The 25,000-nt window shown below is 44.2% G+C and overlaps 2 protein-coding genes across 3 annotated transcripts in view; one reads left to right on the plus strand and one right to left on the minus strand.

Moving 5' to 3' along the window:
- slc26a2 (solute carrier family 26 member 2) overlaps positions 1 to 9,658 on the minus strand; it is a 10,089-nt gene extending 431 nt beyond the window's left edge. The window contains exons 1-5 of one of the 2 annotated variants that reach the window (XM_084469764.1): positions 9,563 to 9,658; positions 7,378 to 7,996; positions 6,589 to 6,879; positions 5,629 to 6,077; positions 1 to 3,886 (exon numbers count right to left, since the gene is read on the minus strand). The exon at positions 1 to 3,886 is cut by the window's left edge and continues 431 nt beyond it. In XM_084469764.1, coding sequence (XP_084325890.1) covers positions 3,007 to 3,886; positions 5,629 to 6,077; positions 6,589 to 6,879; positions 7,378 to 7,980 — 2,223 coding nt within the window. In that variant the 5' untranslated portion in view covers positions 7,981 to 7,996; positions 9,563 to 9,658 and the 3' untranslated portion in view covers positions 1 to 3,006. Of the gene's footprint in view, positions 3,887 to 5,628; positions 6,078 to 6,588; positions 6,880 to 7,377; positions 8,278 to 9,562 lie in introns of those variants that run through there. The other variant, XM_084469763.1, reaches the window with a different exon arrangement.
- A 2,176-nt stretch (positions 9,659 to 11,834) lies between these two features.
- The window catches only part of pde6a (phosphodiesterase 6A, cGMP-specific, rod, alpha), a gene marked incomplete at its 5' end in the record, with an annotated part of 34,068 nt that continues 20,902 nt past the window's right edge, over positions 11,835 to 25,000 (plus strand). The window contains 8 exons of the mRNA XM_084469676.1: positions 11,835 to 12,163; positions 13,425 to 13,566; positions 16,542 to 16,694; positions 18,008 to 18,097; positions 20,826 to 20,966; positions 21,636 to 21,710; positions 21,821 to 21,885; positions 24,520 to 24,586. Of these exons, the coding sequence (XP_084325802.1) occupies positions 11,835 to 12,163; positions 13,425 to 13,566; positions 16,542 to 16,694; positions 18,008 to 18,097; positions 20,826 to 20,966; positions 21,636 to 21,710; positions 21,821 to 21,885; positions 24,520 to 24,586 (1,062 nt within the window). The remainder of the gene's footprint in view (positions 12,164 to 13,424; positions 13,567 to 16,541; positions 16,695 to 18,007; positions 18,098 to 20,825; positions 20,967 to 21,635; positions 21,711 to 21,820; positions 21,886 to 24,519; positions 24,587 to 25,000) is intronic.

A 25,000-nucleotide genomic window follows, 5' to 3' on the forward strand; every position in this document is an offset into this window, starting at 1 on the left:
TCACCGTCTGAGTATATATACACTTAAGAAAAAAAAAAAAAAAAAGGAAAGGGAATTCCCTGATTAAATAATTACACTTAGAATTAAAAGTATGGTATTATGATTCTGTATTGTATTTGTATTAAATATTGCAGAGAAACACATACAGACCTGTGTGTGTGTGTGTGTGTGTGTGTGTGTGTGTGTGTGTGTGTGTGTGTGTGTGACATTCAATAAGAAAAGGAGAACAAGGCATTCCAGAAATGTGTAAGTGACAGTTTGTTCTTTCATGGCATCCTTGTGTTTGACCCAAGCATCAAAAGACCAAACTTTCACTACCACTCTAAGGCCACTCCTTGTTTAGTGTTATCAGCTGTTGGTTATGGATGGTTCTGATCAAACACAACATGTAATATTTAACTTCACCTCAAAGACTCATGTGTTTGGGCAACCCTGATGGACTTTGCATTTCCATTCCATTTAAGTCAGACTTTACACACAAAGCGAACAATACACTAAATATACACTCACTTTAAAGCACTTGTACTTTGAGGCTGACTTGTTGATCCAACCAACTACACCTGAAGAGTATTTGCAGATTTAGTCCACAAGATCAGTCTATAAATCAAAAGTCTACAGCGGGAACATCACATATATACATATGTGTGTGTGTGTGCATGCACACACACACAAACACAAAAACACACAAACACACGTGAATGTTGACATGGTTTCTGGTTGGTGTACCTAGGATATGCTCTATCAGGTCCAGGGGCCAGCCATCTTGGACCTGACATCAAAGAAGGTTCCAGAAAGGAGTATGATTAAGTATGGCAGACTATAGGTCTACATTGCCTTGTAGTAAGTCCGGCTTTGTATGAACAATTCTAAAAGAATGGTTGAAAATCTACAAAACAGCAGAACAGCAAAAGCTTGACTTCTCATTCAAAAAAATAGCATCCAATAATGGTTTTTGATAATAAAACATAGACTTTGGTTGATAAATGTCTTAAAATATCATTATTACATAATAAAAGATTGTCTGCACTTCAGTTTCTTGTTGCATGAATTTGGTATGCACATAAAACATATATAAGGTATTTCGCCAAACTGACAAATTAATAAATTAATCAAAATCAAAATAGTAATGAAAATAACACTCTGTGTAGGATAATTAACTGGGCAAAGTACTGTCAAATAAAAACTAAGATCAAAGCTGATTAAAGCTACTCTACATACATTGAGATAATTAAGCAGATAACTGCCCCCTGAGGAATGATTATCCCTCTCCTTCTGTCCAATGCCCATAGACATGACCATTTTAACTTCAGACCTGACCATTAGAACATCAGAGTTTACCACTTTAACCGTATATTCAAGCTTTTAACAATTCAACTTCATTCAAAAGGCAAACTTAGTGTTCAGTAACATTTTCACTTTTAAAACTAATTAATAAATCTCCCATGAGTGCTTCATGGCAAATCATCTGCAATAGAGGCAAGAGAAAGTAACAAGGAAATACATTTAAATCCAGCTTTACCCGAATGAAAGAACAACTTCAGGTTAGTTTGACTAGTGTGAAGTGAGAGTAAGTAAAGGCACTATTTGCAGAAGTGTACTTCTCATTAATCTCATCAGCAATGAGCTCACAGAGACACCTCCTCCTCACCGCAACACTTAGAGGGAGGAGAGCTGTGTGGCTAGCTTTTGCAGCAGTAAGGTAAACAACAAAAGGCATATCAGTAACGTTGTCACCCTGAGCAAACAGTATATAGTAAAGAAACTTGAGCTTGATTAAACCAATGTGACGACAGATCACCAAACCTCAGTAACAAGGGCCAAGTACCTCACCCCAGATCCTAGAACCAGGATCTGAAGATACCCTGAAAGTTACTATACATTAATGTAACAGATATCTTTACCCAAAGTGAACTGCAGTTCATTCAGATAAAGGACTAAGTTGCACCAGCTATGCATTAGTTTGTTACCAAGTCTACGTGTATAGTCCTTACCAAGTAGTAACCATCAAGTAACCAATGGTAGTTTTTTCACCAATTGCCATTACCAGTTGCTGGTGAAAAATTGTTTTTGGCACCAACTGCCACAATTTACACACAGATAGATGTACATATTTAATAACTACTAACAATGTGTTTCTGTGGTGCAACCGACTTTCATTACCAATGTGTAAACCCAGACGAATCCGGCTAAAACCGGTTAAGAAGTAGCTAGGGATTAGGGCATCTTGATCATGGAACCCAGAACAATTGGGGACAACTGGGGAAACAAACCCCTAATCCACTTGACTTTACCCCTCTGTAATAATGTAAAGCTTGGACTGACTGCAAGGGATTATGGGACAAGGCCAGATAGCCCAGGTATAGAATGATGCTACATAGATGCCTTCCACCAAATTGCATAAAACATGTATTGGAGAGAATTCCTCCATTAAAGCTATATAGTCGAGCAGCATTCCCATAAAGAGAGAAGGAAAGAAAAATTTGTAAGTCCCAAGCCATGCAAGAACGTAAATAGATATATCTATATATATAATCTATATAATCTGATTGGATTTTGCATTCTGTCTTTTCTTCTGAGTAGAAAACATGGACAAAAAAATATATATAATGGCAGGGACAGATTGGACAGACAAACCCGACATTAAAGCGTCAAACCTTTAAACCGCTAAGACAAGATAATAAGCAGCCATTTGGCTCAACAGTCATTACCTTCTTAAAGGTTCGGCATTGAGGTTTACCTTGGGACACGCAGCACTGCAAAAACAGTACGATTTGGTTTCTGATTCATTCCTTGAATGACAAATGTGCCGTCGGAGGGGGTGACATCTGATCTATGTTTTACAGTAACGTACTGGGGTCAGTTTGACCTGCCTCATGACAACGGCAGGAAAGGTACAGCAGATTACAGCTGCCCGTCTTCAAGGCACTTACTTGGACACAGCGGTGGCAATGTCAACAAGACATAAGACACCTCAGAATGAAGGAGGCAGCTCCTTCAGAACTCCTGCTAACAGTAGGTGTCACACTTATCTTCGTTGCCGTTGGAGATGTTCTGGGCGTAGCGGACGGCGTCTTCGATGGAAAAGAACACAGGCTCCTCTTGGTCTGTGTTCAGGGTGCTGTAGCCTCCTCTCTCCAGCGTGTCCAGGACCGAGCTGCTGCACCGGGCCAGCAGCAGCCGGACCCCCAGCTCCTGGTAATCTTTACGGACCTCCTTGAGGGCGTTGACGCCGGCGGTGTCCAGGAAGAGTACAGCGCAGCAGTCCAGAACCACGCTTTGGACACCACCCGCGGCCGCCGTTTCTTCCTTTTGCTTCCTCGCAGGCATCAAGACCTTCGTCGCGTCCGCAGCCGACTCTCCCGCTCCCTCTTTACCCACGACACCGTTCTCCACGTCGTCGGACCTCCCCATGGTGGCCACGTCCGCGGTCGGCACCGGCTCTTCCTTCTCCGGTTTGCTCCTGTTCTTCTTCTCCAGCTTCCTGCGGCGAGCCTTCTCCTTGACGGGGTCGAGGCCGGTGGCGCGGAACAGGCTGCGCTTGAAGAGGCTCTGGTTGGCGTAATAGACGGGCGCCTGGTACCGGAACACCGCCACCCGGGACGGCGCCTGCAGCCCCTCGTATGCCAGCAGGTCTTCGTACAGCTCGCAGTCCGACGGACGGCCCAGCGCGACCGCCTGCGCCCGCTGGGTGCGCCCCAGCACGCAGAACGCCGACACCAGCACGCCGACCACCAGACCCAGCTCGGTGTTGACCAGCGCCGAGGTCGCCATGGTGATCAGCCAGATGCACGCGTCGATGCGGTTGGCGAGCCACATGCGCGGCACGTCGGCAAACTTGCGCAGGGCGCCGCGGAGGTTGACCACGATGATGACGGCCAGGACACACCTGGAAGCGGAGGAGCAGACAGCTGGATGAGGAGAATGCTTAAAGACAATACGTCTGGGTGAGGACGCTCATGAAACTGTGGGGGATCGCGTTGTTTTACTATGGTTTTAGCTTGTCGTTTATAGATGTTTTTCCATTAAACGTCTTTAGGATGAGACGTTGAATGCCTACATCGACATCCAGATGGACTCCTATGATATTGAGTCAAATAAAAAAGTTCTTAATCCTTCTAAAAAGAAAGGAATATTCTTGACTTGTGCCTTTACCCTCTTAGATGTGCATCTGGTCTGAATACTATTTATTATTTACCATTTAATTGGGTTTGTTAGTTTTAATGCCCATTTAATAGATGGATTTGTGGAAATTAAGGATATCTCTGTAGCATTGTGGAATGTACTTAATGACCATATGGTTGAAGTGTCTGTATATGTGTCTAAAATATAAACTTGAAATATGAGAATAAGAAAACCTAGCTTTGCTTCATGTGGTAACACATGGAGCAAGAGGAGACAGTTCACGGTGGGTGCTAGCCATAACAAATGGCAGTATTAGTGTGCAAGCCTGTCCTTGAAAATCGGTTTTGCTGGAACACAAGATAAGTATAAAGGTCGAGAGTCTAGGAATTGGAAGACCATATGAGTCTGTGTGATCAAACCATCGTAGCCCTCTCTCATGGCTTCACAAATTCTTTGTTACCAATATGAATGAAATTTGTAAAAATGCTGAAAATCGTTGTTCTGCCGATTCTGTAAGTAAACACGTAAACAGCAAAAGAACTTTGGTCTTTGTGATAAGACATTGTTGTGTAACAGACTTGTATGGCGATTCAGTTATTATTTTCCCAAAAATGTAAAACTCTGTATTGGTGCAACGTGCATTAATTCCAAAAGTGCTCTTTGCTTTGGTACAATAAAATAGTTTTGACGGATTGTATTATAATGGAGGTTTTCGTGAAGCTAGGAGAAACGGTTATGACAGGTTAATCAACCAGATCGGTATGGTCCTTTAAATAGCAAACCTTAGTCTTATAAAATGTATCAAATACAAATGTCCCACAGTGACTGAGATCCAGTACGCAGCGAATAGCTTTCACCTTAGCGAGATTAGCATTTGACTTAATGAAGCCAATTAATGAGGCTAAGCTATGCTCGTTTACGATGTTCCTTAATGAAGCCAAGCTACATTAACGTTTAACTTAATGGATCAACGTTTGACATCATTTGAGTGTTACAGTGATATTCAATACTAATTTTAATCACCAAGGGCCTAGGCTAATGTCTGCGCTACACTACATACTGCAATGTCAAATGTCTTAAATTTGTATCGGCATCTGTGTGTGTGTGTGTGTCCGTGTGTGTGTGCTTGTGTGTGTGTGCCTAAATAGCTGTCAGTTGACATTCTTCCAAAAGGCTCAGCAGAACCTGGGCTATAATTAAGCGTGGCTTTAATTAGAACTAAGCTATAGCTACGGCAAGCTATAGCTAATCGCTGCTAAACACTGTCTTGTTGTTTAGCTAGCGATGCAAATATTACCTTAAAAATCATGAGTTTCACCATACAATTTACAAAGTCTATCATGTGGTCCGTCATACCCACAGCAATTCCCAATGTGTGGACACTAAGGGTGTGTGTGTGTGTGTGTGTGTGTGTGTGTGTGTGTGTGTGTGTGTGCGCGCGCGTGTGCGTGTGCGTGTGCGTCCAAGCATGAGCGGTTTCCGTGCGTGTGCATTTGCGTGCGTTACTTCTGCAGGGAGTAGAAGAGCGGTGCGATGAGCAGCAGCACCAGCAGCAGCACCAGGGCGGTGATCAGCCCAGAGACCTGGCTCTGGCAGCCCGTGGACTCCTTCACCAGGGTCTTGGTGAGCGCGGCGCTGGTGGTGAAGCAGCGGAAGAAGGCGGGCAGGATGTTGCAGAAGCCGATGGCGTACATCTCCTGGTTGGCGTCCACCGCGTAGCCGTGCTTCTTGGCGAACATCTCCGACAGCGACACGGTGATGGCGAAGCCCACCACGGCGATGGAGAAGGCGTCCACCGCCACGTTGGGGATGAGCGACCAGTCCGGGAGCTGTGGCGGCAGGAAGCCCGTGGGGATGGCCCCCGCCACGCCCGAGCCGTACTCGGCGTTGAAGCGGCCGAAGTGCGAGGCGAGCGTGGCGATGATGACCACGAAGAGCTCGAAGGGGATGGGCGCCTGAGGAGGGAGAGTTCACCGGTTACCCCGGAGCCAATCGGCTTTTTGCTCTACGTACCAAGCTTTTGTTCGTACTTTGAGCGCTGACCTACCTTGAGCTTACCATACCATTTAACATTAAGACAACCATTAACTCCAAACCTGACCCGAGGATTAGGAAGCAGGAGCTAACTCATGAACCATAACCCTTAGATTATAAAGCACCTACCTTGAGCTGCCCCTAACCCTAACATCCCTTCCTTGACCTAACCCCTGACATCTAACCCCTACCTTGACCTGACTCCTAACCCCTAAAATCTGAAGCCCCCTACATTGACCTAACCCCTAACCCTAACATCTGCAGCCCCCTACCTTGACCTTACCCCTAACCCTAATATCTGAAGCCCCCTACCTTGACCTTACCCCTAACCCTAACATCTGCAGCCCCCTACCTTGACCTTACCCCTAACCCTAACATCTGCAGCCCCCTACCTTGACCTTACCCCTAACCCTAACATCTGCAGCCCCCTACCTTGAGCTTGGCTTTGAAGCGGTCGTTGAGCTCCTTGGACGGCACCAGGACCAGCAGACAGACTAGACTGGTGACCAGGTCGCAGACGTTGGTGTCGGCCAGGTTGGAGAGCAGGGCGTGCCAGGTCTTGATGAGGGTGAACCAGCCCTGGGGCCGCGGGATCCTCAGTCCCAGCAGGTACTTGAGCTGGGAGGTGAGGATGGTGAGGGAGGCCCCCGTGGCAAAGCCGCTCAGCAGGGAGTCGGACAGGTAGACGGACACAAAGCCCACCTGGAGGAGACCCATCAGCAGCTTGGAGGGAGGGAGGGAGGGGGGACAAAGAAAGAAATAGAAAAGGAAAGGTGATGCATATGGATAGAATGTATATTTAGTTTTGTCCATGCATCATTATCAACGGTCACAGTCACTGCAGAGTGTAGTGTGTCAGGTGCTGGACACCCAACTGAAAGGTGCTGGGTTTGACCATCAGCGGATGGACAGAAGCTTCACTGTAAGAATCCTTGAGCATGACGCCCCTACCTGCTCCTTTGCATAGTAGTGCACTTTGCACTACTATGTGCAAAGTGTAGTTCACTTTGCATAGTACTATCTGCTTAAAACTAAAAAGTAAACTTTGTTCCTGATCATATTCACAACTTCACATCACAGCTCCACGTTATAACTACAATAAATAATAATACCAAAGGTATTACATTATACTACTGTAATTTTTTTCCTAATCCTCCCCCAAATTTAAACTACGACTCAACAGATGACAGGTCAGGTCTCCACATGCCCCTTAGATCTTACCTGGTAGACCCCGGCAGTGAAGGTAACCGTGGCACCCACCACGATGGCGTAGCAGCTTTTATCACATGCTTGCCCCAGGCTGCTATTCCCCTGAGCAGCCAGCAGGGCGGCACTGGTGTTGTAATCGCCACCGGTGATTACGACCAGATCAGATAGGTATCCGGCCACAGCCAGTTCCCTGTCTACCACCTGGCCCACCAGCAGACACAGGACCCCGAATATCCCCACCGAGATGTGCCGGGATGTCCCCAGAAACGCATAGATGATGGCGGAGAAGAAGGAGGTGTAGAGGCCGTATATGGGGTCCTGCCCGGCCAATAGGGAGTAGGCTATGGACTGGGGGACCAATAGGATACCGACGATCACCCCCGACATGACGTCGCCTAGTATCCAGTCTCGGAGTTGGTAATGAGGCAGCCATTTTAGGATGGGGAAGAACCCGAGGAGTTTGGCCCGGGCTTTGTCCTTTGTGCACGAGCAATGGTCACGGAACTGGCGCGATGCAGAGGTTCTCCAAGTCACCTCCTCGTCTTTCTTGAGTCTGTGCAGAATGAGAGGGTGGTGAGGATCCTCTGTGGCAGAGGGTTCTTCATCCAGAGTCATGGTCCCAGCCCTATACCTGTTGGCCATATTCATTACATATTAATAGGTTTGTCGCAATGTTCAATAAAATTGAATATTGCAATATTTGAAAACAGCACTGGTATGGACCTTCTTGGATGCAAATAATTAAAGAAAATCTAGGCCACTAAATAGGCCACACTAACTGTTTGCTAGAAACAAACACACAGGTGAATGAATAGTCCTAAAGCTGTGTAACTACTTCCCTAACCCTTTTAAATATTTGAACGTTAATACTTCAAAGATTACAATGAAAGGTGACATACAGCAAATACTTAATATAAATGATGGGAGTGTGTGTGTGTGTGTGTGTGTGTGTGTGTGTGTGTGTGTGTGTGTGTGTGTGTGTGTGTGTGTGTGTGTGTGTGTGTGTGTGTCAGGTTTTGTGTTGACCTTTCTGTGGCCCTTCCACACACCCACACAGGGAGGGTAGGAGACAGAGATATAGAGACAGAGAAAATGACAGAGCCAGTGTGTGTGTGTGTGTGTGTGTGTGTGTGTGTGTGTGTGTGTGTGTGTGTGTGTGTGTGTGTGTGTGTGTGTGTGTGTGTGTGAAAACATTTCTTACAAATGTTGGTATTAGTAAGAATTGCTGAATGCTTTGTGGGGGGGGATGCTTCTCAAAGCATTTCTTACAAATGTTGGTAAATGCACTTAAAATAACTAATGTTTTGTGTTGGCCTTTCTGTGGCCCTTCCACACACCCACACAGGGAGTGTAGGATACATAGATATAGAGACAGAGACAATGACAGAGCCAGTGTGTGTGTGTGTGTGTGTGTGTGTGTGTGTGTGTGTGTGTGTGTGTGTGTGTGTGTGAGAGAGAAAGCATTTCTTACAAATGTTATTTGTAAGAAATGCTGAACTTTGTTCATTTTTATGTATGACTTGTCCATACGTTAGTAATGTTACATTTTACAATTGTTGTTAACAGTATTGTTATTAATAACATCCTAATTATTATTATTACCATTATTATTAGTAGTATCATAAGTATCACTGCAACACAATTACACAAGTTACATTATTATGACTTTCATACAAACCTTATCACTCAGGCATCGTGAGTGAGTGATTGATCGTGAGTAGATATTTCTGTCTTTCGCCACGTGAGGTTAATTTAAACACGTCCTTATTTAAAGCACAAAATTGATAGGCAGCAATAATACTAAATAAGGTTATGCTAGATAACCAATACAGAGACTGAACCAACTAGGTTCAAGAGATACAGAACAAACTCGTTTTCCGAGTCAAAAAGTGCATTGGTAATGCACTAATCCATTACTACTGGTATGGAAACGTGTATAGGTTACGACGGATCCCCCCTTTTCAACCATGATTATATAGTAAAATAGGCAAGCAACAGTATATTTTCTAGGTGAATGGAAAGATCCCAGTGAGTCTCAAGAGACTCTTGAAGGACTGAATGGGAACCTTTGTAAACAAGTTGTCAACGTGTATACCAGATGAGAGCAGGGCGAACTACTGTGAACTACACAGTCAGTTAAAAAATAAACAAAATGATTAAGCAGTATACCTTGTTTGACGATTTAAAATGTACTCACCCGAGCACTTTCAGTTCAGTTTCAGCAGCAGTATGTCGTTCGTGAGAAATTCTTCTCACTTCTCTTCAAATTCCGCCTCGGATCACTATAGTATAATGTATGCGTAACGACGCGTCACGCAAAGACACGCCTCCGTCACACGTGCCAACCCATGTAATACAACCTGATACAACCTGATAATAACCGTAGATAATAACTGGAAAATAATACAAATGCGCAGTCTTTGTAGTAATAATTATCTAAACCTCATATAATGGAGAGATGTTTTGAAACTAGAGCCGCACACAAGCAGGCACAAATGGACGTCTGTGTGTGATTTAGGACTTGGTTGTAGTCACTTGGATAAGTCGCCAGGGGGCGCAGTAGGTGATCGTCTGTTGCTAGTGGGAAACTTTATGGGGGGTAAAACCTCAACATATCCCTTACCCTGCTATTATAGCATGGGTAACTTAATTATACCCCGCAGCTGAGGGATGCTCTGTGTGGGAACGAGAGCTAATACCTGTTGTTTCAAACAGAGATGGTGGAATACATTCCACAAGAGTCTTCTAAATAACAAAACAAAATACATACGAGAATGAGATGGGAAAGAGAGAATGAGATGGATAGATAGAGAAGGAGGGTTGTGGACTGAGAGAGTGAATCCATGCGTTAATTCCATACCTGCATGAGTGAGTTAGGCCTGTAGCGGGCTAATCTCGTTTGTAATTGGATGCAAGCTTACGTCCACACAGGGACCTATCTCTAATCCATATTCTCTCTCAGACACCCCCAAATCTACTCACACACAGCAGGGATTACGAGACACAGCACACACCTGCAGGTAGGTCTGCACATTGATAATATCTATAACTTTAGATGGTTAGACATGTAGGCCTACTTTCAAACTGAACCAAAATATTTTGATTTGATTTGGAAGTAAGAACAAGCCAATATAAAAGCAAAGCTATCCAGTTTCTAGGCTGCAGGGTCAGGTTGAAACGTGTGTTTTGTTCTTCTTGTATTTGGTTCTTGTTTTCCGTCCAGTCACGGTGGATGGGACAGCAACATTAGTTGAGTGGGCAATGGGTAAAGTTTCAATTAAATATGGGGTAGTAATGGTGGGTAGTGGTGGTCACAGCCACATCATCACTTAGTAACCCAGGGGTATAGTGGTGTTTTATTTGTATATATCAATATTATTATTAGGGGTCCTACAAAAAACATGGGACCCCTATTGCGTTAGTTTTATTATGTTCCTGACTTTTTGGCTCCAAAAGTTATAAAAACTGGTAGGCATGTAGAACCCGTAAAATGGGTAAGGGAATCAAAAGATGGGCTGGAATTACACATAGGTGGCGCTATAACAAGGCCTGGAAGTTCAACATTTCAACAGGCTGCCATTGCCAATAGGAAGGTGCAATATGCATGAAACTTGTTATACATACATTTCAAATTGCAACCCATATGGTCAGACCATTTGGACTTAATGCAATGGCTACAACTTGACCAAACACCCACACCCAACTGGTAAAAGCTGCAAACTCGGCACACATGTACCAGGTGACTGTGAGACTATATGGTGATGCATTCATAGCAATAAGGCCAAAGACGGCAGAGATATACATTTTAAAGTGAAATATATGCATATCGCCGATGTTTAAAGAGCTCTAACATTGCGCCAAACACATAGGCTGGCTATATGGCTACCAAGAGGAGGCCTATATTCCATAGTATACCCATGCCAAATTTCAAGTCTATATGTGAAAATATAAATTGGATACATTTGTTTGAAGTTGCCTTTCTAAACCGTGGCCTCTCTACAACGCAGGCTGAGCCTTAAAGCGGTACACACATAATTTTGCAAATGTCAGTTTTGACAGTGGGCTTTGACACAGTATGCTTTAGAAACATGGTTGGTGATTGTTTTGATATGTTAACTTCCGGGAAACCAGTTTTTAAGGCATACCAATGCCATATTACCATACCGACCAAGCTCACCATACCACCACGTACGGACACGTAAGATTTCTATTTCGCAAAATATACTCTGACTGGTAGTCTTCATGTCCATGTAGTGTAGAGGTATTGCATCAGACTCATGACCACTCATGGGGTCACTGGTTCAAATACAACCAAAACCAACCATTCTGTGAGACATGGCATGACATCAAACAATGATACCATCATGTATTCATTAGGACACTCCTCATACAGTAGGACCCCATTATGGTTGCTTGCAACTTTATTTTTAATTATTTTCTATTTGTTTCTTACATTTCTCTGATCAGTCATGGTGGACGCGGCAAAAGCAGAGCAGTTTCTGGACGCCAACCCAGACTTTGCCAAAGAGTACTACGACCAAAACTTCCGACCCAAGGTCATCTCCAACCTGTTGGACAGTGGGCGCCGCGCGGCGGTGGACCAGAAAAAGTTCCACGCGCTCAGCACTGTGGAGGAGAGCGAGATCATGTTCGACCTGATGCGCGACATCCAGGACAACATCCAGATGGAGAAGTCTGTGTTCAACCTGATGAAACACCTGTGCTTCATGATGAGGGCCGACCGCATGAGCCTCTTCATGTACCGCCAGCGCAACGGAACCGCTGAGCTCGCCACCAGGTAGACCCCTCTGGAACACTTCAGGACGTTTAGAGTCGAACCTCTTCTTTAAGCTCTGAAGTTTAGAGCATGAACCGTCAGAGCCTGAATAATCACGAATATGTATGGTGACAGAGAATGTTCTGTCTTGAACATGCACTACATCCATCATCGTTGTGTAACATTGCTCATAGAAGGTTATTCATACTCAAAATGACAGAACAAGCTCACACTGCTTCTTCTTCATCTAAAATGTTGAGCTGTCAGCTCTTGAGAACCTTGAGAACGTTTGGAGCAGGAAGCATGCTCTGAACTTTTTCTGCCCTGAACATTTTAGGTCATTTCAAGTTGAAATGGTTCTTCATGCTCTGAATTTTAGAGCATGAAGAAATTCTCTGAGCTTGTTATTTCCTCACCATGCAGTTTAGAGCAACAGAAGATTCTTTGAGCACCTTCAGTAGGAATACTATCAGATGTTTACAGCAGGCGGCATGCTCTGAGCTTCCTCTGTGTCTGAGCATTTCCTGTTGATCGGCATGAAACATTCAAAGCAAGGAGGGCCGCCCTCAGCTTGTTAGTACTTGAACGCTTTAGGATGTTTAGACTCTAAAAACCCTAAAGTGCTTTAAAGTGCTCATGCTGAAACCTAACTTTAGAGCATGAGCATGAAACATTTAGATCGGCCTTGAATTTAATATTGAACGTCATGACATTTTGAGTTTGAATATACAACCTTTAGACCATGTAGAACACATGTACATTTCTCTCACAAACACACATGTAGGCCCGCACACACACAAGCACACACAATTAAATGAACGCACGCACACACACACACACACACACACACACACACACACACATAGGCATGCATGCATGCATGGCACTTTTGCAAAGCATTCACAAACTAAAAGTCACAGGAAACATATACAGTACTTTCACTTTTTGTCTTTCTCCCGCTCTCTCCTGTCACTAGGTTTCCCTCTCTATTTCTCTCCCTCCCTTCTAGTTTTCTCTATCTGTCTATATCTGGTACACATGTTTAAGGTCACCATGTGATACAAATATGCATTCATTATTAAGTATAAAACACGTAAAAAGGTAAAATGTATATCTTTCTTTAGAACAGTCAGTCCAGTAAAACAACCCTTTCCGAAAAGAAAGCGAATAAAGCGAAAATCATCTTTACGGTATAGCATCTCCAATATCAGTGGTTGAACGCATGTCAACATGATAACTGAGTCCTAGTCTAAATAAGTACTACATGACTCTGTGCTGGCAGGTTGTTCAATGTGAGCAAGGACTCGACCCTGGAGGAGTGTCTGGTGCAGCCCGACAGCGAGATCGTCTACCCACTGGACATCGGCATCGTGGGGCACGTTGCAACCACCAAGAAGATGACCAACATCCCTGATGTTACCCAGGTACACACCTCTGTGTGGTTGTGTGTGTGTGTGTGTGTGTGTGTGTGTGTGTGTGTATGTGTGTGTGTGTGTGTGTATGTGTGTGTGTATGTGTGTGTGTGTGTGTGTGTGTGTGTGTGTGTGTGTGTGTGTGTGTGTGTGTGTGTGTGTGTGTGTGTGTGTGTGTGTGAGACTGTGTGTGTGTGACTGTGTGTGTGTGTGTGTGTGTGTGTGTGTGTGTGTGTGTGTGCATGCACACTTAAAAGAGCATTAGTACTTTCTAGTATTAGTACGAATAAACAAGTAGGCCTACTGTATATATTTGGCACTCTATACCACTGCTAACATTAATAATGTAGGCCCATACAGTGGTAGTCAATGTAGAAAATCCACTTAATCTATTTAATTAATTAATTATTAATACATTAATAATGTAGATTTTAAAGTAGCCTACAGTGCAGTATCAAGTAGACAAATTATATTAGCCTATTCGGTAGTATTAGTACTTCCATTTGAGAACATTTGGGTAATCCCCGGGATCGGCTGTGTGGTGTCAATACTTTAATAAATTATATAGGCCTAGCCTACTAATGTAATCTGTCAAGCGGGCTGTTGTCATTGGGCTAGGCAGACGGTGTTTGGCCACCAGGAGGCAACATCCGACCAAAGACCGTAGCCTACTCGGAGCAATCTCATTATCCCTAAATACCTTTGACATTTAGGAATTAAACGAGTCCACATCATACAGCGCACATCTGTCACGCTCCGCCGGGGTGTTCACGTGAACCGTTATAATTATGATTATGACCGCGTTCTTGTTAATAGGCCTACTGAAGTATTTGACTGCAGAAGTGAGGACGGGTTAAGAAACGGTTCGGCATCTATTTCATCGCTTTGTTTTTTTTAAGATTAGTAAACCACGAGCCACTGAAACAGAGTGCACAAACAAAATAGTTCAGGATTAGAACACATATCATTCCGATGCAGGAAAGTCTAGCGCGAACTAGCCTAATAAAAGCAGAAAGGGGAACGTGTCTTCTGGTAGGCTATTTAAATTCCAGTCTGCAGCAATGAGCAGGCTATCGTTCTTTATAATTGGTTGCCTTTATGATGCTTATGCAGTAAGTATAACTGTCACCACACACAGGCAACGATTAACAACTGAAACGACCCACTATATAGGCTACCATTATCAGTCAGCCGTGCGTGGGTGCGTGATTCTGCTGTCGCTGGGATTTGGGGATTATGCCATAGTGAGATTATTTCCTTTAGAATCACGCCTTTTATAAATCGATGACGATGCCGATGATGAAGATAATGATATTGTGTATATGTTAATGAAACGGCCGGGGTGAGTCCTATAAAAGAGGAAGAGATATGAGAGCGAGAGGAATGTAAAAAGAGAGAGGTAAAGATAGCCTAATAAAAAATGCAGGTAGAATGAGTGGCAAAAAGTGCTAGAAAGAAAGAGAGAGAGAGGGAGGGAGAGAAGAGATATACTGTATATACAGAGGTGAAGAAACAGCATGGTAGACACATGGATAGAAGTATAAAGAGATAGATTGACAGAGGTAAAGAGGGAGATACACAGGTACAGAGATAAACAAATACATAAACAGGTAGATACAAACAGGTAAAGAGATGAATGGATAGAGAAAAAGAAAGTGATGTGAGGATGGAAGGATAAAAAACAGATAAACAGAGGTACAGAGATATAATAAGAGAGAGAGAGAGACAGAGAGAGTTAATAATAACAGATGAAGAGAGAGACAATCAGAGATGGACCGAGTAAAAGAGGGAGAGATACATAGAGGTATAAATAATAAGAGATATATTAATACCATAATAAGATATGAATATATATATATATATATAAATACATAATATGAGCTGAAGAGAGCAATATACAGTAAATATATATATATAATAAAAGATGAAGAGAGATATATAACAAATGATGAAGATACCGAGATATAAAATGAGAGAGGAAAAGAGAGAAATACATGCAATAAGAGATGAAGAGAGAGTTACAAATAATAATAGAGGAAGAGAGATATATATATATAATCAAAGATGAGGAGAGCTACATAACAAGAGCTGGAGAGAGCGTGAGAGGGATGAAGAGAGAGAGAGATACATAATAAGAAATGAAGAGAGGGATATATAACAAGAGATGAAGAGGGAGATGCATAATAAGAGATGAGGAGAGGGGGAGATATTATAATAGATGAAGAGAGAGGGAGATGTGTATTGTTATTCCACTCAGGGGGCAGGGCAGTTGAAGCTGCTTAATCCACTCTGAATTAGAGCGATGGTGGATTACCTACAGAGGTCACACCAAAACCATTCCTAGCGACTCAGCAAAACCATGCTGTCCTAATCGTGTATGCTACCACAAGGCTAGTATCCCTTGTCGTCCATAGCCATACCACACCCTCCCCCCTCCCCCACCTCCCCACCCCACCCCATCTACGCACGGTCACAGACAAGATGTGCGTGATACAGACATGGCGGAGCTAAGCCCTGTACTGCTATGGCCGGATAGAGGATAAAGATTAGTTTGTCTTGTTTAGTTGTTTAGTCACAGGACAAATACCAATTTCAGGACTCATTTGTGATGTATATTTATATTTACAATTGCGTATTTGTACATGGATGTGTGTATATATATATATAAAAAGGTACGTATATATTTAGGTGTATAAAATTATGATGTGTATATGAATGTGTATGTGTGTGTGTGGGGGGTACACAGGGGTACACAGTACTATACAAGCCTATATGTAGCCTATGGTTTCACCCACACAACTACAGAATCAAACACCTTTGTGTATGATTCTTTGTACAACCACATATTCCCGCATCATCATCTACTACAACATCAGCATAACAAACAAAGATAAACACAATCTCATCCCACTCATGGAACCACTAAGGTGTGTGGTTCCTCTGCAAATATCGCCGTACGTTTCTCACGTCTGTCTCCTCCTCCCCAGAATCCCCACTACAGTGAGTTTGTGGACACCCTGACAGAGTACCAGACCCGTAACATGCTGGCCATCCCCATCATGAACGGTAAAGACATGGTGGCCGTCATGATGGCCGTCAACAAGCTGGATGGCCCGCACTTCGACGCCAAGGACGAAGAGGTGATGTCATCATTCGGACACAACCTGGTGTCACTTCGCTTCTCTTTCGGTTCACACTAGAGTCGAGCGATCGATCCATATCTAGTCGGTTTCAGTTTATTTTCAGTTGGAACGACCCTGAGGTGATTCAGTATGGCTGGTCCGGTTTAGTTTGTTTTAGTTGGTTCAGTTCACTATAATGAAGTAACTGCTCATGATAATAATATAATAATCCATTGCATTTATACAGTGCTTTTCAAAGCACTTTACATAGTGTGTGTGGGCGATACCAGAACTCATTAAATGCTATTAACTTCTACAGCAACAATAATGCATTTTCCTCTTCTTACTCCTCTGTGACTAAAAGTTGTTTAAAATATTTTTAATAGCAGTTAATAGCCAGAAGCTTAAGTTAATTGCCAGTGGGTGCTGAGATGGTGTGTTTGCTCAGCTGAATTGCTACAGACGTGATGTCTAGCAGGAAATTAAAGGTGAACATGAAGCCTGCACTTGGAGAATAGATGAGGGATGGCCGTAATCTGGTATGCAGTAGACTCAACATGTCTACTGCTCAGAAATCTGGAATTCTCTCCACTTTGTTTCTTATTTTCCTTTTAATATGAATTATCCAATGATCTTATCTATTTATACCTAACAATACCTTTCCCATAATGTTTTACTGTGTCTGCTTCATTCAAGACACTAGCCTGCATTTTCTCCCATCTCTGGCATTCCACAAGCATTTTCAAGATATTTGTTATGAAGTCCAAGTTTCTACAAATTTTCTACAGTGTTGGTTCACAAAAAGATAGAAAAACTTTTTTTTTACCCAAATACTAATTGAACAACAATAAAGATTGGACATGTTTTACCCAAATACTTATTGACAACAAGATAGTGGAGACGAGATTCGATGTGTTAGAGAACGGTTATCGTCCCCCATGTATGAGTGCTGGTCATGCAGTGGTAAACACAGATCTCACAGGCCTTTTTGGCCTTTGCCTTTGTCTATCACGGATAGACAAAGGCAATATTTCCTTCCCTTAAACATACATAAACATATATAAAAGTTTGTATGCTCTGTATTGGCCTTGAGAGTATCAGTAAAGTGTGGTAAACCATCCGTCGTTGTCGTGTTGAATAATATAACCCACGCACACAACATACAACAACATGACATAGAAATTTAGACCAAATACTATTCCAATAGCATGTTAAACTTAAACTGAAATTAAGGCATGAACCAAAGTGTTGTGGAAGTTCTAGACTATAGTGTGTATTTTGGGTGATCCGACTTTGAAGTCATTTTAGCCCTGCCTCTCTTCCTCCTCCAGACCTTGAACAAGTACCTGAACTTTGCTAACCTGGTCCTCAGAGTGTTTCATCTCAGCTACCTGCACAACTGTGAGACCAGGAGAGGCCAGGTGAGGCTATCCTCTCGCCCTCTCTGTCCCCTTTTGTTCTTGTTTTTATTTCTATGACTGTCTTGTCCTGTACTTGTCTTGCACCCAAATTGATACTGTATCGCCACCAGCCTCATACCAAACTGTAGTATAACTACGTTGGTTTTTTTTTGTCATTCATAACGTCTCTAAAATGTGAAGATACCTACTTTTTTGGCCCATTATTTTCTATAGGCCGTTTCTGTCTGCAAAAACAAACAACATGGATGGCAAGTTATCAGTGGTAAATGCACTATTTTGACATAGATTTTACCTTAAATGGGTTTTGATAACAATATTAATACAGAGAAATGTAGGTGAGGTGGAATGTGGAATCTACCTGAATTATCTAAATTATCAAACACATTATTCACTGTGTGAGTCTGGGTCTAGTATGCTCTTAAATCATGTTTGTGTGTGTGTGTGTGTGTGTGTGTGTGTGTGTGTGTGTGTGTGTGTGTGTGTTCCTCCAAGGCCAAGTACCGTGGCCCACGGGTGCCCGCATGGTCTTTTATATGAATCAGGGCATTAGGGTCTGCTGAAAATAAAAAAATTGGGGGGCTCTTGCCATAAAAAAAGGCGCACACAGCATCATCAAAGGCTACATTGAAACACATTGGAAACACAAGCCGTTGTTAGAAATTAATCTAAATGAAGAGACAAGAGATGGAAACTTGGCCATTAGACCTTCAACCAGGGGGCATCTTGGGGTCGCTAAGTGTAGATTGTGGGTCTCCTGAGAGCTGCCAATTAAATGGTGAGTGCATTGCCTGACCGGGCTGCTCATGTGGCTGTATTGTAAGTCTGACACACCAGTCTATCAGTCTTATTGCTCTCTTTCCTGGGGCAGAGTGGATTAGCAGTCACATGCTCTAGACCCAGAGATGTCAAGGCTGCCATCTCCTGCTCAACTCGAGGCATTTCCCCCATTCCTGTCTTGGGAGCATGCTGGACCTTAGTCAGTCTCCTGCAGCCTGCATTGAATGGAGGCGCCCCACTAGGGGCGTTCCACACCTTCCTGAGCATCTGATGAATTATCTCCAGCCACAGGAACAGCAACTGTTGGCTGGGACTGGGAGATGCCTGCCCAAACCTCATCCACTGGTGCAGGAGCCTCAGTTGGAACATTGAGCCCCATATCTTTGAGATGATGCCCATGGCTAAGGGCCCACTGTCACCCATGTTGCTAGGGTTGGACGCCCCCTCCAGTTCCGAGGATTTCAGCAGTTCTTAGCCAGCAGCTCCTTCAGACTGATCATCACTTCCAAATGGTGAATTTCAAGCATAGAGAGAGAGGTTGATCACATCAGGTTGATCATAATTCCCCACCTGATAAGGCGGTAATCTCCCAGGGGAGGATCCCTTTGATTGTCCTGGCTCTGACGTGTAGCAGGACAGCAGGACACCGGGCCTCAACTCTACCCAATCTCTCTGAAAAGACCACGTATGGCAGCTAGGATCTGAGGGTCATCCTGCTGAACCTGGTCTCCCAGAGCACCAGCGGGTCTATGTGAAGGCTGGTGAGCATGTCTTTTACCTGGACCCTGCCTATGATCAGGGGAGCGCCTCGGGAAATGTTTCCTCGAAACATGGGCCCCTTCACTTGAGGATGCACTGCCCCAGCACGAACAGACTGCTCTAACCCGGCTGGCTCTTTGAATGCGCTCCTCCATAGGCAGTTCGAATGCTGCCCCACATTTTCTCTCAATATCGCCCAATAAATGTGCCATGCCCAAACAGTAAGGGCACTGTCGATGGCCATCACAGGGGTCCACAACTGAGACCCCATTTTTTTCGGGGCCCTCTTAAGGGCGGTGAGCCACACCTCCTAAGGTCAGTCACAAGACTTTGTATAGAAATTGTCTCGAGGATAGTTAGATGATGGCATCATTCAAGGTAAATATGTTGTGGTGATGGTCTGAGTGAGGTAGGCTTGTATAAATTACACTTGACATAGAACTCGTTAGTAACGTGAACTGTGCTTACATCGTTTACATTAATGTTCCTCATCACAGCTTCCCGCTCCTATCACAGGAACCAAGAATCAATATGTTCAGGGGTTGTTTAGAATATTGTGTTAATATAACATGTTCATGTTCAAATAATAAATAAAGGATATATGCGTGCATGTTACCGAAAATCCAATAATGGCCATAGGCTGGAAACAAGCACATATGTATGGGTATGTACAATAACAAGAAGTAGCTCATGGTTCCAAATGTTTGAAAAACATGTGTAATAAAATTCAATAAAAGTCATTCTGGTTAGTTCTTAAACAGAATATAGCCTACCCCGATTCTAGTCCCTCAAAACCCCAAATAAGCATGAAAAAACGCCATGAGCAGTTTAACTACCTATCTAATCATCATATACAATCACTGGATGAAGATTATGACAATCAAAGGCACATTTCTAACTAGAACTATGTTTTAACTGTGGACCATCATAGTTATACTACATTTTGGTGTGAGAATGGGTTGCCTATCGTAACAGTTAAACCTAGCCATGGTTTACCTATAGCTAACCTCAACAGGTTAACCCTGACGTTGTCTACTCTATTCTACTCTACTCTGTTCTAATCAATTATGTTTTACTCTACTCCAATCTACTATATTCAAATCTACTGTACTCAACTTGTCTACCTCTAATCTTTTATTTTCTGCTCTACTCTACCTGTGCTCTACCGCTGCCCTACTCTATTTTATTCCAGGTGCTGCTGTGGTCGGCCAGCAAGGTGTTTGAGGAGCTGACTGACATCGAGAGACAGTTCCACAAAGCCCTCTATACCGTCCGCGCTTTCCTCAACTGTGACCGCTACTCTGTAGGCCTACTGGACATGACCAAGACCAAGGTATGAGACACCCTCATCCTCAATCTCATCTTCATTGAGAATCACTGCTATTCTTATTATTCTCATAATTAATAATTGTACGATATCATAAATATTATATAAACAAGTTATCTTTTATACATTATTCAGACTATTGTTATATGAGTATTATTGATGAGGAGGAGGAGAAGAAGGAGGAACTTGGGGTTGTTGACTTGTCTCCCTGTCTGTCAGCCACCCCTTTGTGGTGGGTCAGCGACAATATTGACAGGAGTAGCGCCTCCTGCTCCTCTGAGCAGATGTTTCTCCTCAACTCCTCCGTCTCTCCAGCTGGCTGGCTGATGACACATCACACTTCCCCCTCTGATAAACCACACTCACACACACAATCATACATGCACACACACACACACACACACACACACATACACCGATACACGACAAACACCCATCATCACACTTTAACCCCTATAGCACCACAAACACTGGCACGTGATCTATTACACCACACAGACGTCCTCTCTGTAAAACCTGATACCTCATACCTTTTGGTGCATGTTCAGAATGATTTACACAACCCAACTTAACCTACTTAAGGTGTTTACATGGCTGGTCACCAACCAGGTTCAAAATTTCAGTTTAGTTCACGTGTGTGTGTGCATGTGTGTGTGCATGTACGCGTGTGTGTAGGAGTTCTTCGATCTGTGGCCGGTCCTGATGGGTGAAGTTCCACCGTACGATGGACCCAAGACCCCAGATGGCAGGGTGAGCACAGTGCTAGTAGAACTAGAAATACAAATACTAAATACTTACTGCTACTTCTACTAAGACTACTACTACTAATGCTGTTAGTACTATTATTGTTTTGTGACCAGGAAATTATCTTCTACAAAGTCATTGACTACATCCTCCACGGGAAAGAAGACATCAAAGTCATACCGTGAGTTACAGTAAGGGGCGTTGCCTAGAAACCACGCCTAGCAACCCTAACTAGTAACCATGTCTGGCAACTGTGTCAATCTACCATGGCTTTAGCAATCCTGCATAGCAACCCTTCCTATCAACTGTCAACCCTGTCTAGCAACCCATTCCAGCTGGTTACATTTCTGGACAATGGAAGGTTGATCTAGGTCACAACAGGTAATCAATTATATTCGGTCTCTCTCTCACCCTCTCGTCGGCGGAACAGTACTCCCAGAAGATCACACAGATGCTTTCAGTAGCTTGCTAGCCTCCCATATTGCAGCCTGCTCTTCCTTTTAACCCCAAGCACTCCTGCTCAACGATCCTCTGGCTTGCCTCGTTAAGGGGGTTAATTTATCTTCCTAAACCACTTCCAACACAGTCTTTACCTCGGTCTTGACGGCATCTCTCCTGGTTTGTAGGGTATGGTCTCAATTTCATCCTTTTCCCGGGGTCGGTGATAATGTGGTGCTGTACCAGATTGGTGTGGCCTGGTTCACTGAAGAACACGTCCGGGTTCCGGTTGACCAACTCAGTCAGCTCCTACCTCTGTGCTGGGCTCGGCTGTTCCCCTAGGGGCACCTCGGCCGGCCCGGTTTCTGGGCTAGCCTTCTTTGGAGGAATAGAACAGAGTACATCCCGGGCATTCCATTTTTTTAATAGGTTCACAAGGTAAATTTGGGTCGGGCGCCTATTTCCTGGCTGTTGGACCCTATAATTAACTTCCCCCACCTTCTGAAGCACTTGTTGGGAAGAACCAACACTTTGTCTCCGCTCTGGAAGTCTTGCCTCTGGGCCCCTCTGTTGTAAACCCGCGCTTGGACATCCTGTACATCCTGAATGTGTTCCCACACCAGGGGCCACAAGGTGGTCATGCTGTCCCTCGTGTCTCCCACATGTTCCACCAGGGCTCCCAGGCTTCTTTAGCCACAACCAGAATCTCTGGTATTGTCAAAGTTCAGAGGGGAAGTAGCTGGTTGATGCTTGGGGATCTTCTCAGATCAAGAAGATAGGGTAGGGGAGCAGCTGGTCCCAGTTCTGTCCATCTGCCTGCATCACCTTCTTCAGCATTTGCTTCAGGGTCCTGTTGAATCTCTCCACTAGTCCATTGTTCTGCGGGTGATATACTGAGGTGCGCAACTGGGTTATTTTCATTAACTTGCAGAGATCCTTCATGATTCGTGACATGTCAGGGTTTCCCTGGTCCGTTAATATTTATTTTGGGTAGTCATCAGGGATGCCTACCCGAAAGAACATCAAGACTAACTCACATGCAGCTCCTTTTGAGGCCATGGTGCGCAGGGGAATGGCTTCGGGGTACATAGTGGCATAATCCAGTATCACCAATATGTATTGGTAATGTTTTTGGGTAGTGGTCCCACCAGTTCCATGGGGATCCTGCTAAAAGGGACTGTAATAATGGGTAGGGGAACTAAGGGGCAGCGGAAATGTGGTTTTGGCGCCACATTCCATCATATTCCATAGGGAATCGGTCGCCCATACTCGCTGCACTTGCCTCCTGTCTTGCGTCCTCCGAGTCACTCTCTGAGAGATGATCTTTTGACCCCTGTGGGTCCACCTTGTGTAAGCCTCAGGGCCTCCTTCCTATCGGCCCTCTAATGCTCCGGAGTCCCACCCGATAAGAACTGGCATAGGCAGGTTTAGGACAACTCCCAGTGGTCCCGTGTATTGCCCCTTTGTGGTTTGTAGGTGAAGAAGGGTATTGGGGTGTTTCTTAGTCTCAGTGTGTATGTTATTGCCACTGTGTCCGTCAGGTTCCGGGACTGGGCGAAGTCAGCACGGAGACGCCGTCGCATCTCCTTTTTCAGCCCGTCGTACTTAGACGCCTGGTCCTTCCTCAGATCCTGAGATGCCTTCTATGCTGCGCCTAACAGGAAAGGTGCGAGAAGGCGGGCCCATTGCTTAGGCTCCCATTTCTCCCAAACCGACATCCTGTTGAAGGTTTGGATGTATACCTGGATATCGTCAGTCTCTGTCTGCTTCAAGCTGGGGCCTGGACGGGAAACTGCAGCGCCTACAGCCATGCCGACATGCTGAAATGCCGACATGGCCGGCTGTCAGCACACCCATCAGATCCTGATACATATCCTGCTGCAATATGTAGCGCTATGTCCACCAGTTGTTTCACCAACTCTTCCATTGTTCTCTATGTAGGTCTATCTACTCAACTTGGTGTGCCTAGTGAACCTAGTGAATGGAAAATCTCACAACACGATAAACACGCTCCCTCAGAGAGCAGAGAGAGAGTGCGAGAAAGAGAGAGCGCGCGAGAGAGAGAGCACATGAGAGAGAGAGCGAGAGACAGAGGGTCCATGTAAGGCTTGGGGGTGGAGCCAGCAGGCTGCAAGATATCTCCCTTTAATAACCATTCCCCTTACCCCTACCTGCCGTTTGCCACAAGACATAAATATCTACAGGAATATACAAACATATACAAGTGGTTCACTTGAAATCAGCTGGTTCTGGATCACATGACAGCAGTGGATCAAATCATAATCAGATATTGGTCCACTACGAGCCAATCAAACGCCTCCTTCTGCTTTTGTTTAATATCATGTAAGATGATCTTTGTTGTGATTGGCTGTTGTAGGACTCCCACACCAGACCACTGGGCCTTGATCAGCGGCCTGCCCACCTACGTAGCTGAGAACGGACTGGTCAGTCTCACACACACACATGCAAATACACACACACACACACACAAACATGCTCACCCTCATAATCCAGTAATATATGTGTGCTATAAGTCTGTATATATTACACATGTGTATGGGGAGCGCACGTATGCGTGTCAGTAACTATATCACCAGCCATGCATGAGGATCCTAAAATGGCGTAAGAAGTGTGGTCGAAGCCCTTCTCTTGGAGGTCAGGACACAGGGCAGCTTGGTAATGGAGTTTCCCAATGTTCAGCTCACAGCCTACGGGGGTATGATACCTGTTAGCATCCCTCTGTCTTGCTCTCTCTTTAATGAACTGCCAACCTGCACCGCTCCAGGTATCTCCAGGTAGCCTCTTTGTCTAATCAATTATCGTAATGATCATGAGCGGTAGATTTTTCACTCCTCTGC

Source organism: Micromesistius poutassou (genome assembly GCF_964030765.1).
Source record: "Micromesistius poutassou genome assembly, chromosome: 6".
Taxonomy (NCBI): Eukaryota; Metazoa; Chordata; class Actinopteri; order Gadiformes; family Gadidae; genus Micromesistius; species Micromesistius poutassou.